At 40.1% G+C, this 13,277-nt stretch overlaps 1 protein-coding gene across 4 annotated transcripts in view; it reads left to right on the forward strand.

The window, feature by feature from the left end:
- Zc3h14 (zinc finger CCCH-type containing 14) overlaps nt 1-13,277 on the forward strand; it is a 33,569-nt gene that overhangs the window by 18,063 nt on the left and 2,229 nt on the right. The window contains exons 10-15 of one of the 4 annotated variants that reach the window (XM_051196435.1): nt 2,587-2,661; nt 6,887-7,046; nt 7,828-8,060; nt 11,211-11,331; nt 12,545-12,681; nt 12,949-13,040. In XM_051196435.1, coding sequence (XP_051052392.1) covers nt 2,587-2,661; nt 6,887-7,046; nt 7,828-8,060; nt 11,211-11,331; nt 12,545-12,681; nt 12,949-13,040 — 818 coding nt within the window. The remainder of the gene's footprint in view (nt 1-2,586; nt 2,662-6,886; nt 7,047-7,827; nt 8,061-11,210; nt 11,332-12,544; nt 12,682-12,948; nt 13,041-13,277) is intronic. The other 3 variants (XM_051196436.1, XM_051196437.1, XM_051196438.1) reach the window with 3 other exon arrangements.

The following is a 13,277-nucleotide window of genomic DNA, read 5'->3' on the forward strand; positions in this document are numbered from 1 at the left end:
GTTGTTTTGGCTATCCTGGGTCTTTTGTTTTTCCATGTAAAGTTGAGTATTATGAGTATTATCCTTTCAAGGTCAGTGAAGAATTGTGCTGGGATTTGGATGGGTATTACATTGGATCTGTATTTGCTTTTGGCAAGAATGCCATTTTTATTATGTTTATCCTACCAATCCAAGAGCATGGGAGATCTTTCCATTTTTTGGTATCTTCTTTAATTTATTTCTTTAAAGACACAAAGTTCTTGCTATATATAGGTCTTTCACTTGTTTGGTTAGCATTACCCCAAGATATGTTATGTTTGTGGCTATTGTAAAGGGTGATGTTTCCCTGATTTTTTTTCTCAGCCCCTTTATCGTCTGTATATATAGTAGGGCAAAAAGCAAGAGAGAGAACATGCAAATCAGGAAAATCAGAAACAAAAAGGTGGACATACAATGGACACTAGGAAACCCAGAGAATTTTGAGGTCATACTTTGAAACCCTGTACTCCACAAAATTTGAAAATTCAAAGGAAGTGGACATATTTCTGGATAACTATCACCAAAATTAAATCAAGAACAGCTAAGTAATTTAAATAGACCTATAATTCCTAATGAAATAGAAGCAGTCATCAAAAGCCTCCCAACCAAAAAAAGCCCAAGGCCAGATGGCTTCAGTGCAGAATTCTACCAGAAATTCAAAGAAGAGCTAATATACTCCCCAAATTGTTCCACACAATAGATGCAGAAGGTTCATTATCAAACTCTTTTTATGAGGTTACAATTACCTTAGTACCCAAGCCACACAAAAGCACAACTAAGAAAGAAAACTACAGACCATTATCCCTCATGAACCTTACTTACAGAATGACTTACTGATAATTTTAGTATTTGGACCCATACCAATTTCATCTCCACATACTATAGTGTGATATTTTTGTTCTAAACTAGAAATCCTGTACTAAATACATGTGAGTTAGTCATAATGGAGGTTACAGTTAGATTGAAGTGTGATATCCTTTGTTATAATTAAACTAGTTTGAGAGGATAGACAAAATCAGTTCATTGGGTTCTTTTTTTAATTTTTATTGCAGTATGGACATTAAGAATATTAGTATGGGAGCTAGAGAGCTGGTGCTGTGGTTTAGAGCACTGGCTACTCTTCCAGAGGCCCTGACTTCAATTCCCATGGCAGCTCACAATTGTCTGTAGCTCCACATCCAGAAATCTGACACCTTCTGGCCTCTATGCGTACCAAGCACACATGCAATGAACATACATACATCAATACCTACAAAATAAAAATAAATGTTTTTAAAAAAAAGAAATTTAGTATGTGAATGTGAGGGCTGTATGACTGTGACATCTGTCACCATTGGTAACTAGGGTTGATTCAGCTCATCTGGCTAATTAGGCAGGTATAGATTTTCTCACTACTCCATTTTACATCAGTCCCAAAGCTGCATACTCGGTTGAAGAGAACAACCTTCCCTGATAGAGACCTGCTAGATCCCTTCAAACAAGCACTCAAGAATATTAGTATGAATTAGTTACTATGAACTTAGTATTAGAAATGAATGTTGAGCTATTTTAGGAAGAAGTACTTTATCTGATCAACTTAAAGAAAAACAGTTGTATAAGTCTAAAAATTACATCAGTGTTTCTCAACCTGATGGTCACAACACCCTTGGGTCAAAAGACCCTTTCATAGGGGTCACCCGAGACCATCAGGAAACACAGATATTTACACTAAGATTCATAACTGGCAAATTACAGTTATTAATTAGCAATGAAAATATTTTTATGGTTGGGGGTTACCACAATGTGAGGAATGGTATTTAAAGGGTTACAGCATTAGGAAGGTTGAGAACCTCTGAATTACATTCAGACCACGTCACTTGGTGTCAGGGACAGTCTCCTTAGCTGATGTCATCGTTGCACAAAGTCTACTTTCAGAAACAGGTCACTACCACATTGCAGAGAGATTCATGTGAGCCCACTGCTGAAGAGCTGAGCGTTGTTATAAAGCTCGTGAACAGTCAGATGTGCAGCCAGTGGAGGGTCTGCATTGCAGAATTCTCAGTTTTTGGTCCGTTGTTCATTTTGCATCTGTCCATGCCAGTTTGTCTTTTAGGAATTTTATCACAGTAATTGTGGAATATGTTTTGGTTTGGCTTAAGTTTCCACATACTTTGCTATTTGCAAAGATCAGGAGGTCATGGGAAAGGGGAAGCAGTGTGTAGGGCAAGTGGTGATGACAAGAGTCCCAGAAACAGACTTTCCATGCCTATTGTATAGTTAATTGTCATCCTGTGGCCAGAAATGATTAACTCCTGTCTATTCCACCATTTGGTTTTTGCCATATTTTCCTCAATCCAAGAAGAATGGCCACCCTACATTGGAGCCAGGAGGGACTTCATTACCATTTTTGGGTTAAATCAAGTACAGCTTTTTGTTTAACAGAGATATGCTTGAAGACTGTTAATATTAGCAAATTGTGTTGTAGAAGTTTTATTTGTAAGACTTTCAAATAATTCAGAGATTAATTTCTGAGAAATAAATGTCAATATTTGTGTTAAGCTTAGTGAAGTTTTAAAACTTATATTCTAGGCACTCAACAGAGGCAGTTATTATCCCGACTGCAGATTGACCCAGTAATGGTAGAGACAATGGAGATGAGTCCAGGTGGGTGATGCTTACATTTCACTGTAATGTATCAGTTCTCTGTTGCCATTCCCATGCCTTACACCTCACTCAGTGTAGCATGTATCTCTTAGATCCTGCCCTAAGACAACACACGTAGATTGATGAAAATTTTTTAGGGCTGGGATGTAAGATCTGCATTTCCTTCATGTGTGGTGTTTTTGCCTCATTCATAAGCTTTCTTTCCCCCATGCCTTGCTTCCTTGCCCCTGAGCTGCTGTGAAGGCAGCTAGAGTCCCTAATCCACCTTCTCCCCTCTGCTGCTCATCCTCGCTGTCCGGGCAGCTTGTGTCCCTAGCTCACCTTCTCCCACCTTTGCTGTTTTTCCAGAGCTGATTCAGCATTTCCTCAGCGCCAGTTCAACTTACCCAGTGTGCTGACGTCACTGTGCAGCCCTCTTCTCAGGGACCACTAATCACTTGTCTAAACCTTCTGACAAGCAAGTCGACTCACCCCGATGCACACCCCGTGGGCTGCTTCAGGATGGAGTTTGGTCCTTATTTTTTTCTGTGTCTTTGGTTTCCTAATCCCTGCCAGTTCCACATTCAGTGCTTAATAAATGCAGGGAACAGTTGGATACCTGAAACTTTATTTTTCTCTTTGACAGAGTTTTGTTATGTGGCCCAGGCTGACTCCAACTTGCAATCCTACTTTCGTGTCCAAGTGCTGGGATCACTTTCATTGCCACCGTGCTTAACACTTCTTTTCTTGTGTCTTCTGTGAAGCTGCCCCTTGTTGGAAGTCCTGGTCCTTGATTCCTTTCTCTGCTTTCCACTTCCTAAGTCATCTCCTCTCAGAACTCATTGTTTCACTAGTCTCAATATGCACTTTTGCTCTCAAAGGTTGGCCTCTGTCTAGATTTCAGGTTCTGACACTCTGAGCAGGATGGAGTCGCTATACTCCCAGCCCTGACCCTGCTTCTCCTGCCTTCTGCCTGTTGAGTGCTGAGATGCCCGACCTTGCAACATTGCATACAGAGTTCCCACATAGGAGCCGTGTTTTAAGTCTGTGCGTTATTGTACTTCTTGAGCTCTTGTGCATTCCCCTTTTTTCATTTTTACCTTCATTGCACAGCTCAACTTGAAGCATTAGGTAGTTCATGGAGGCTTATTTATGAGTGAGCACAGTCTGAATTCTGTCAAATTCTTCATGTTCCTTTGATTCTTTTTACATTTTGGTTTATTTCATATATGTAATACTTTTTTATTTCTTTGAGGATATTAAAAGTTGGTTTTGACATTTTTCTTTTCCCTCCTTGATCTTGTTTTCTATATGTTGGTTTTTACTTTTATGATTAGGCTTTCCACATACGGTTCTTTGATTATGTATTTAAAAATAGAATCAATTAAAAAGTTGTTGGTATCTTGATTTCTGAGTTGGGGCATGTGTGTTTGGACTTTGTCTTTGAATGTGGATCCTGTGTGGAGAATGATTTGTCATGTCAACCTAGTTTGGGGACACCCTAATTATTAATACCATTTAGGCCTTCTTAGTCTGATCAGCTTTACCAATAAAGGTCTTCCACATAATAGCGTGGTTGTCAGAGTTCAGATAGCTCAGTCAGTAGAGGAGGACCGTAATATTAGTGTGTAGTGTTTACTTAATTCCTCTCCCTGTTTCACTTATTTGAGCATGGCTGGCACTTCTGGAATATAAGAGTCTAAAGCCCCATTTTTTCCCAAGGGAAATGATTTATAAAATGGGTTAATGTTTTCAGGAAAGCTGCCTTTTAAATAATCTTTCACACTGTTGGTTATTGTTATCTTGTTTTGGTATCTTTCTGTGGTAGAGCATGACATGAGAGAGCACATACCTGGCCATTCTAACAAGATCTTCACTGTAGTGGTAGGGTGGGGGTGGTAAGGTTTCAAACAGAAATTAAGCTCATGGACTGGGGCTTTAGGAAAGGCTTGTGGCTTCTGAAGTGAACTCTAGTGTGCTTCTCTTGCCCTTCCCAAGACCGCCTTTGTTGCTAGTCTGGCCCCTGAAGTCTTTTGGAGAACCCTGTGTCCTAAATTAAATAGCTTTACCATCTTAGAATCTGTTTCTACTCTTGCTTTTTTACTTTGAAAATGTGTTTTGTTTGCAGTTGTTTTCTTTATGGGTATATACTTTTTTCTATAAAAAGCAAAACTCTTCATTGCCACTTTTGTGAGGCTTCAGAAAGGGCCAGAAGTAAATGCTTGAGGTCTCTGCTCAGACAAACTTCCCCTCCTCTCTGCAGGGTATATTGTCACCCAGTGCCTATACTAAGCTGAGGTGGGCAGTGTGTGGATATAGAGAGTAGAGGCATCTAGTTTCTTTTTCCATTTGTGTATGTGTGGGCACGCATGTATGTGTACATGTTTACATGTGTGTGTTCACACGAAACTGGATTCAGTGGGCATTTCCGTAAACTCGGTAGCCTGTGGCAGTTGTGTTCTGGTGTTCTTTCAGCTTGTGTCCTCCTTTTTCTCATTGCCTTTCATTACCCTTTGCTAGCCCTTCTTCCCTGCTTTCCATAAATGGCTAACTTTACCTGTGTGTTCTTCTCAACATAATTAGTTTTGTCTGTTCTGTGCTCTGCAGAGGAATGAACTGAAGAGGGCAGCTGTACCACACCAAGTGCAAAGTGCTAGGAAGGCAATATAGATTCCTTAGACCAGGCTCTGGGCTCTGCTGTAGGTAACCAGGCACTTGATGGGTAATTGAAGAGCTTCGGATTGCCTCAGTAACACAGGAGGAAAACTGCCAAGTCATCTTCTTGGTGGGGTGTCCAGTAGAAGATTAGCTGCCCCTCTCCCTGCACTTCCTAGTTTACCTCATGTCTGTCTCCCGTCCACTTTCTTTCCCTACTTGTGGTTGCAGTGACCGTCCCTGTAAAGTTCTGGTGGTTGATGGAGTATAGAACATGTGCTTTTTCTTTGTTCAGTGTTAGAGGGGTGACGGGGAGAATTTTATTTGTATTTGTTTACTTATTTGAGGCTGGGTCTTTCTTTGTAGTTCTGGCACACATGGAATTCATTGTGTAGATTAGGCTAGACGTGGATTCAAAGATATCCTCCTGCCTCCATATAATAACATCCAGCATTGGAACCTATTGATCATGTTACTACCCTACTTAAGAACCTCTTAGTATGTGCAGACCAAAATCCAAAATATTGAGGCTCATGAACCATTATGACATTTCTTCTTACCATCCCCCTGTCACTCCATCACAAACATCTCTTGAGCAACTCCACCTTTGTCACCTTTCCTCAGGCCTTGTGAAAGCCCCTTCCTTGCTGCACGTGTTTTTCTTTGCCTGTATGGCTTTCCGACTCTCCCTGCTCTCCTCTTACTCATTCTTTTGAAACTCATATATTCATCTTCAGCAAGCTATCCTTTGACCTTTCGGTTGGAGGCGGTGCCTCGCTCGTGTTTCTACAAACACCTCTCCATTTCCTTTCTGGGCTTTGCTGTTCTAGAATTGTGTGTGTCTGATTTTCTTTTCCTTTGTATCTTTTTACCTAGCACAGTCAGTCCTTAGTTGCTCAGTAAATAATGTTTCAGTGACTTAATAGCCTGAATTTTGGTCTCTTGTATTTGTTGGCTTTAAAAGAAGCAATTAACTTCTGTCATGTGATGTCATACTGATGGCTATCATATGCTCTCAGAACTACTTCTGTGAAGTGGTCCTACTGTAGATGACTTGAGCTTGTGGCTTACACTGAAGGTTAGTGTGACACACATTCATCTTAAAATTCCCTTTCATAATAGCCTTCTGTGCACAGGTGGGTAGAAGTTATGCTGACTGAACTCTTACCAGGCAGTGCTTTCTGTGGCTATTCTGTGAAGAATGATAGACCCGTTTTGGAAAATAGTTCGACAGTTTTGAATCATAATGTTAGGAAACATTAAGATTCTTAAATCCCTTCTGGTTTTGGAAAAGAAATAGCTGACCTCTGACTGTGTATTGTTTCTATCCCAACAGATATGCTATAGGAAGGCCTTTCTCTGGTGTAGGGAGAGAACATCATTTGTAATGTGCTCTGTGAGGAAAGGACTGAGTTCTGAAAAGATGTTTGGAATAAGATTTACATTCCTATTCCTGAGCAGAAATTAGTTGTGATTTTCTTTAAAAGTAATTGTAATGATATAAAAGATTGACATTCTTCTCACATGTATGATTTTGAGAATAAAAGGTATATTCAGAAGTAAACATTTATGGCCAATTTTTTTGGCTCAGATTACTATGACATGGAATCCATGGTCCATGCAGACACAAGATCATTTATTCTGAAGAAGCCAAAGCTGTCTGAGGAAATAGTAGTGACACCAAACCAAGAGTCGGGGATGAAGACTGCAGATGCCCTTCGGGTACTTTCAGGACACCTTATGCAGACACGGTAGATGGTTTCTTTTTCTTGTGTAGCTACTTCGTGTGATTAGATTGTGCAGGTCAGCTGCTCGTTCCCAGCTTCCCTGTTCCTGTAGCTCCTACTAGATGGTGCTTTTATTGCTTCACTGGCTAGGCTATAAATTCAGTTTTCGCAAATTCGAGATCATCTTTCTTGTTCAGAAATCCATTAAATAGAAATAAAAACTCAGTGTATAATTTAACTCCATTGAAGAAGGATTTAGTGTTTTGCTTTGTTTTAAATGTATACCCAGGGATTCGAACTTCAAAAGCTGGGTAACCAAAATCAGGAACTTCTTCTGCAGGGTGTTAATAGCTAAGGCTTGTGTGGTTCCTTCCTAAGAAAGCAGAGTGTTCAGTAAAGAAACACATGTACAATGATAAAAGTATAAAAGTAAAACTAATGGCCAGGATGCTTGGCGTATCCATGCTAATTGATTTTTGGCTTGGCTTGGTTTGGTTTGGTTTCTGGTTTAGTTCCATATTGACCTTACAAGGATCAAATGGACAATGGAGTCAAAGTTGAGAGGATATTGTCATTATTAATAAGTACAGGCTAAAAGGTCACTAGTGATGCTGCCGCATTTGCTGGCCATGGCTGTTGCTTCTTAGCGGGATTCTACCTATGCTATGACAGGAAGTCATGCTAAGGCTATCTTAATGAACTAAATGCAAAGCAAGGGAGTAACGTTCTGCTGAAGAGGACTTTAGGAGGCGCAGATGTTGTGTTTGTTTCCCTAATTCTATGGTATTTTTTATCTGTCTGGCAGAGATCTTGTACAACCAGATAAACCTGCAAGTCCCAAGTTTATAGTGACGCTGGATGGTGTCCCCAGCCCCCCAGGATACATGTCAGATCAAGAGGAGGAGATGTGCTTTGAAGGAATGAAACCTGTAAACCAAACTGCAGCCTCAAACAAGGGACTCAGAGGTCTCCTCCACCCACAGCAGTTGCATTTGATGAGCAGGCAGCTTGAGGACCCAGATGGTAGCTTTTCCAACGGTGTGTTGAGAGCTCAGACTTTGCCTTCTCAGCCCACTGTCATTGAGAAGGGAGTCTTGGCCTGTCTCTCTGTGTTGAGTGAATATTGGTTTGAGGACTCACACTTCTATCCAGTAGCTTGTTTTCTTCTATGACACAAACCACCAGTTCAATTTCCTACTCTCCCTGTTCTTGTTTCATAGGTGTTACTGTGATGCTAGTGTTAAAATGAAGTGCAGTCTCATCATGGTCTAAAGTACCTCTTTATTGTGATTGCTGAAGGATGCATTGGTTATCTTTTTCTTCAGAAACTTACTTTCCCGGTGTGCCCCCAACCATGAACTTAACTTGAAAGAAAGATGGATTTCCATTTTGGTGTTTTCCACCCCATAGTATTATTTCCCTGGAAGGGATTTCTTACCTACTCTGACAGGATGCTCGTTCCAAGTATCAGAAAGACCTTATTAATATTGGATAGTATTCAAGTGAATTCAATTTAGATGGTGGTATGCTTTAAGGCAGCCATTTGTGTTTTTACCACGGAGACCAGTGGCAGGTGTGGCACCATCAATCCTCTTGTGTTTTCTTTCTATGTGAGTATTTTGCCTACATGTATGAATGTGCAGCAGCATATGCATGCCTGATGCTATGTCAGATTCCCCTGGAAGTAGTCACACACAGCTGTGAGTTGCCATATGGGTGCTAAACCTGGGTCGTCTGCAAGAGCATCCAGTGCTCTTAGCCACTAAGACACTGTTCCATACCCCTACCAATACTGGTCATTCCTGATTTAGATACACTTCCTTAAGCAGTTAACTACCTACTAAATCTTAACCATGAACAGATTCAAGGAAAAAAACCAGGGAATTTGCAAGTGTTGTGTTCCTGAGTAATAATTTTTTTTGGTAGAGTCATAAAAATACATTGATATTTTTTCTTCAGCTACTGAAAGTATAGTAAACTAGAACAGATCATGAGTTCATGAGCGAGAAACACTTTTGAGAGGCTTTCCTTACTGTGAGTCAGTGTCATGAGGTATATATATATATATATATATATATATAGTCTTGGTATGTGGAAGGAGTTGCAAGTGTGACCCTAAGTAAAGCAGAATTTTTAACAGTGGAAAACTTCAATAGGAAGTGCACTTTTTTTCTTTTTTTTGGGGGGGACCCTAAATGCTTTGTTTAAAATAAGGAAAATTCAGTGATACTGCTTTTGCTTGGCTCTTTTAAGACTCAATTTCCTTTAAAGGCAAGTTTCCATGCTAGGCCTTCTTGGTATGTGGGATGAAGTAGTGACAGTGTCGGGAACATGCTAGTCATGGGTATGCCTGTGCCCATGCCAGTGCGGAGGCCATTGTGGAGACAGCTGGGATGAGTGGAGCACTTCCTTTGCTGTGGGGACCCAGTTACTGTGTGGGAATGAAACACTAGTGGCGAGAACATGCTGTTGTTGAGCGTCCTACAGATCCTGGAAGCTCTGGTCTTCACCTAGTGCAAGCAAAAGGAATTGAGATTTTCGTCTTTGGGTTGTTATTTTGGTGGTGTTTGAAGGCACTGGCCATCCACAGCTTCTGTTTTAAGAAACCACTGCCCATCACATGGGGGCACTTTTGCAGTTTTTGATACCCTGAGTCTGCCTCTGAAAATTCAAAGCGTTTAGTCACATGTGAGGAAATCGCCTTGTAACATACTTTTAGAAAGTATATAATTTTTGAGTAGCTACTTTGTTTTTCTGACCGCAGTGCTCTTTCAGATCTAGTCTCTCCTTTGTCCTAGGTCTTCATGTGTCTGCACAGTCCTGTGTAGGGAGCAGTGCAGGGCAGTTTCCTCTTAGGGATGGGACAAAGATCATCTAAAAGTGAGCAAGGTTCCCCCTTCAGTGCTGTTAGGCTTTCTTTAGAAACTCTCAAAGAACATTGATATCCTAAGTCTAAATAAAAGAACTTTCTGTTTTTCTTACTTTGCTATATAAGAGATCAACCCCAGGGCCTTATGAATGCTGAGTAAGTGTTCACTGCAGGGCTGACCTTCCCAGTTCTGCTCTCTTCAAAGTAGCATAGAAATGTGTATCAGACATGACTTACAGAGGCTCCTGTCTGCACGACATGACACTGCTGTGCTCTTATGTAGGGAGGATTCAAGAAGGTTCACTAGAGCAGAAGTGCTTCCTTCCTTGTGTATCATCTGATTGTCAGCAAAGGACTTTCAGAGATGTTAAGAGTTTGGCCAAGGTGTCTAGCTGAGCTGCTACCATGCAGAGCCAGATATAACCTACAAGAGCCCAAGCTGCATATTGGATATATATTGGATATATATTATTGGAGATATATATATATATATATATCCACCACTGCTATAGTATAGCTGAGGTGAGAGTTAGCATCATAAACAGTGTGAATAGATAATACATAAGACCCATCAGTGCTAATTTTCACTATGATGTCTCAGACCAAAAAGCAGTAGATTAAGGTCTTCATGTATAATTTTATTTGGTGCCATAAATTAGTTTCATATGTCTTATGAAAAGTTAGAGATCCCATTCTTACGTGGCATAGTAACTCTATGGGTGAGACTTGTTTTCCAGGTCAGGGTCCCTCCTAGCCTGTCCTCCAACTTAGCATCTTATACCCAGCCAGACTTCAGACTTGTTCTGTTAGATGACCTTCTCTTTCCCCCAAACCCCTGCCTTGTAGGCAATGCTCTTTTTAAGTATCTGGGAGAGTTTAGTGCCTTTACTCAGTATACCTCAACAATTGGGGATACTTTTTTATCTGGACACTTGCCATTTTGATGGACTATGAAAATTAATCACATTCCTTATCAGCTTGCATTTTCAGCTTCGTGTGTGTGTGTGTGTGTGTGTGTGTGTGTGTGTGTGTGTGTGTGTGTATTTGTTTTTTGGGCTTTTGTGTGTGTGTGTGTTTTTTTTTTTTGACATCCTTCACTTTTATATCTAAGTTCTAAATGAGACTCAAATTTAGGCTTTGAAAAATTGAGCTGTATCTACAGAATCCCTGTCTCCTTCCTGCTAACCTAAGGTTGTATTACTAAGGTTGGTCATATCAATTGGTGCTGTTTTGTAGGGATGCAAACATAAAGAACATAGATTTTTGAGGCTTGGGACAAACTGAAATCATAACAAAATGCTCTTAATTCCTCTTTGAAGCTGAGATGACTGATCTGAGTGTGGCACAAAAACCAGAAAAGCTTTTGGAGCGCTGCAAGTACTGGCCTGCTTGTAAAAATGGGGATGAATGTGCATACCATCACCCCATTTCACCTTGCAAGTGAGTAATAATGTCAAGTGGATAGTTTGTAATATTAATCTCTACACCCTACAACCTTTCCTTTTCCTTTGTAGAGAAGTTTTATACATAAACACAATAGTTGATACTTACCAAAGCTCTCCCTGAAGCTTTGTTTGTGTGTATATGTGTTTTGCAAATGATTTGTTTGGTACCAATGATCCTGAAGTGTCTGGGTCCCTTAGGGTCCCCTATACATCATGTGTAACTATACAGTTAGTATATATTTGTTCACAGACATCAACTGTTGTATTATGTTGGGAGTAAATTGAGTTATGTGTGTAATGAAAAAATATTCTCGATGTGGGTTAGTTTTCCTTAGCACCTGGCTAACATAATGCAGGGGACTTTATAACATTGATTTTAGTTGGTGGTTTTTGTTTTGTTGGTCCCGTGACTGGATTATGTACACGTAGCATAATCCAGTAAGGACTACATGATTATTCTTTCTTTTTGAATTTATTTAAGATTTGGGGCTGGAGAGATGGCTTAGTGGTTAAGAGCACTGGCTGCTCTTCCAGAGAACCCAAGTTCAATTCCCAGTACCCACTTGGCAGCTCAAACAACTGTCTGTAACTCTGTTTCCAAAGGATCTGACACCGTCACACAGATATACATGCAGGCAAAACATCAATACACATAAAATAAAAATATATTTAAAAATGAAATTCAGAATTAAAAAGTAAGATTTGAATATTCTGTTAAATGGAGTTACTCAAAACTTCTACTCTGTGATGTCTTGCCTTGAGTTTCAACATGGTAGAGTTCCTCCAGACTTGAAATACAATTGTGCTCTATTTTGATATTTAGCTTCATTTGAAAAAGTACTAATTGCCTCCACACCAGAGAGGATTGAAGCCAGAGCTTCATGAATATTACAGGTGTTCTCCACTGAACTATGTTTCTAGTCCATCATTTATGTGTGTGTATGTCAGACAGACAGACTGGATACAACATATGTGCAGGTGCTACCAGAGGCCAGAAGAGGGCATTGGATACCCTGGAGCTGGAGTTACAGGCAGTAGTGTTGGTGGTAGGAACTGAACTCAGGTCCTCTAGAAGAGCAGGAAGTGCTTGTAACTGCTGAGCTATCTGTCCAGCCATGCATGGTGCTTGTGAAGTCCCTCTACAAAAAAGCTAATAGTCATTGAGAATGTTAAATATGAATAGTAAATTAACTCTTTTTGTTTTGTAGAGCCTTTCCCAATTGTAAATTTGCTGAAAAATGTTTGTTTGTGCATCCAAATTGTAAATATGATGCAAAGTGTACTAAACCGGATTGTCCGTTCACTCACATGAGTAGAAGAATTCCAGTACTGGCTGCAAAACCAGGTTAGTGACTTTGTGCACTGTTGTATTGGGGTGAAAAAGTAGAAAGTTACATTTTCTGGCTCTAAGGGGAACAAAACAACAAAAGGATAGTTTTATAAATGAATTTAGCATTTAAAGAACAAATCCGCCCTTCTTATAAAACTCGGCCATTTTATCTTTTGGTGCTCTAAATTGAGTCTTACCTCTTTACAAACACCAGCAGACTGCTTTAAAAAAAAATGATGTTGCCACATAGATTTAACCGTTCTTCTTTCTGATTCTTGTCAGTGGTCTCTTCACCAGCACCATCTTCTAATGGTCAGCTCTGCCGTTACTTCCCAGCTTGTAAGAAAATGGAATGTCCTTTCTATCACCCCAAAGTAAGAAACTTTACTTTCCAAACAATGGTTTGAGTGCTAATCTGTCATTGTGATGTTTGCGTTTCTGTCTTGTATACTGGGGGGGGGGGGGTTGTGCACATGTTAGCAGGTAGCCTGCTGTGATTCTGCATAGATTTTGTGTCTGAGGATGAGGTGTATTTTGTTAAGGCTTTCAGTGATACTAGAATGGGCAATACCATATCTGTTGGTTTAGGTACAGTGGATTGCTTTTGCTTA

The sequence above is a fragment of the Phodopus roborovskii genome, unplaced genomic scaffold, assembly GCF_943737965.1.
Source record: "Phodopus roborovskii unplaced genomic scaffold, PHOROB, whole genome shotgun sequence".
Classification (NCBI taxonomy): Eukaryota; Metazoa; Chordata; class Mammalia; order Rodentia; family Cricetidae; genus Phodopus; species Phodopus roborovskii.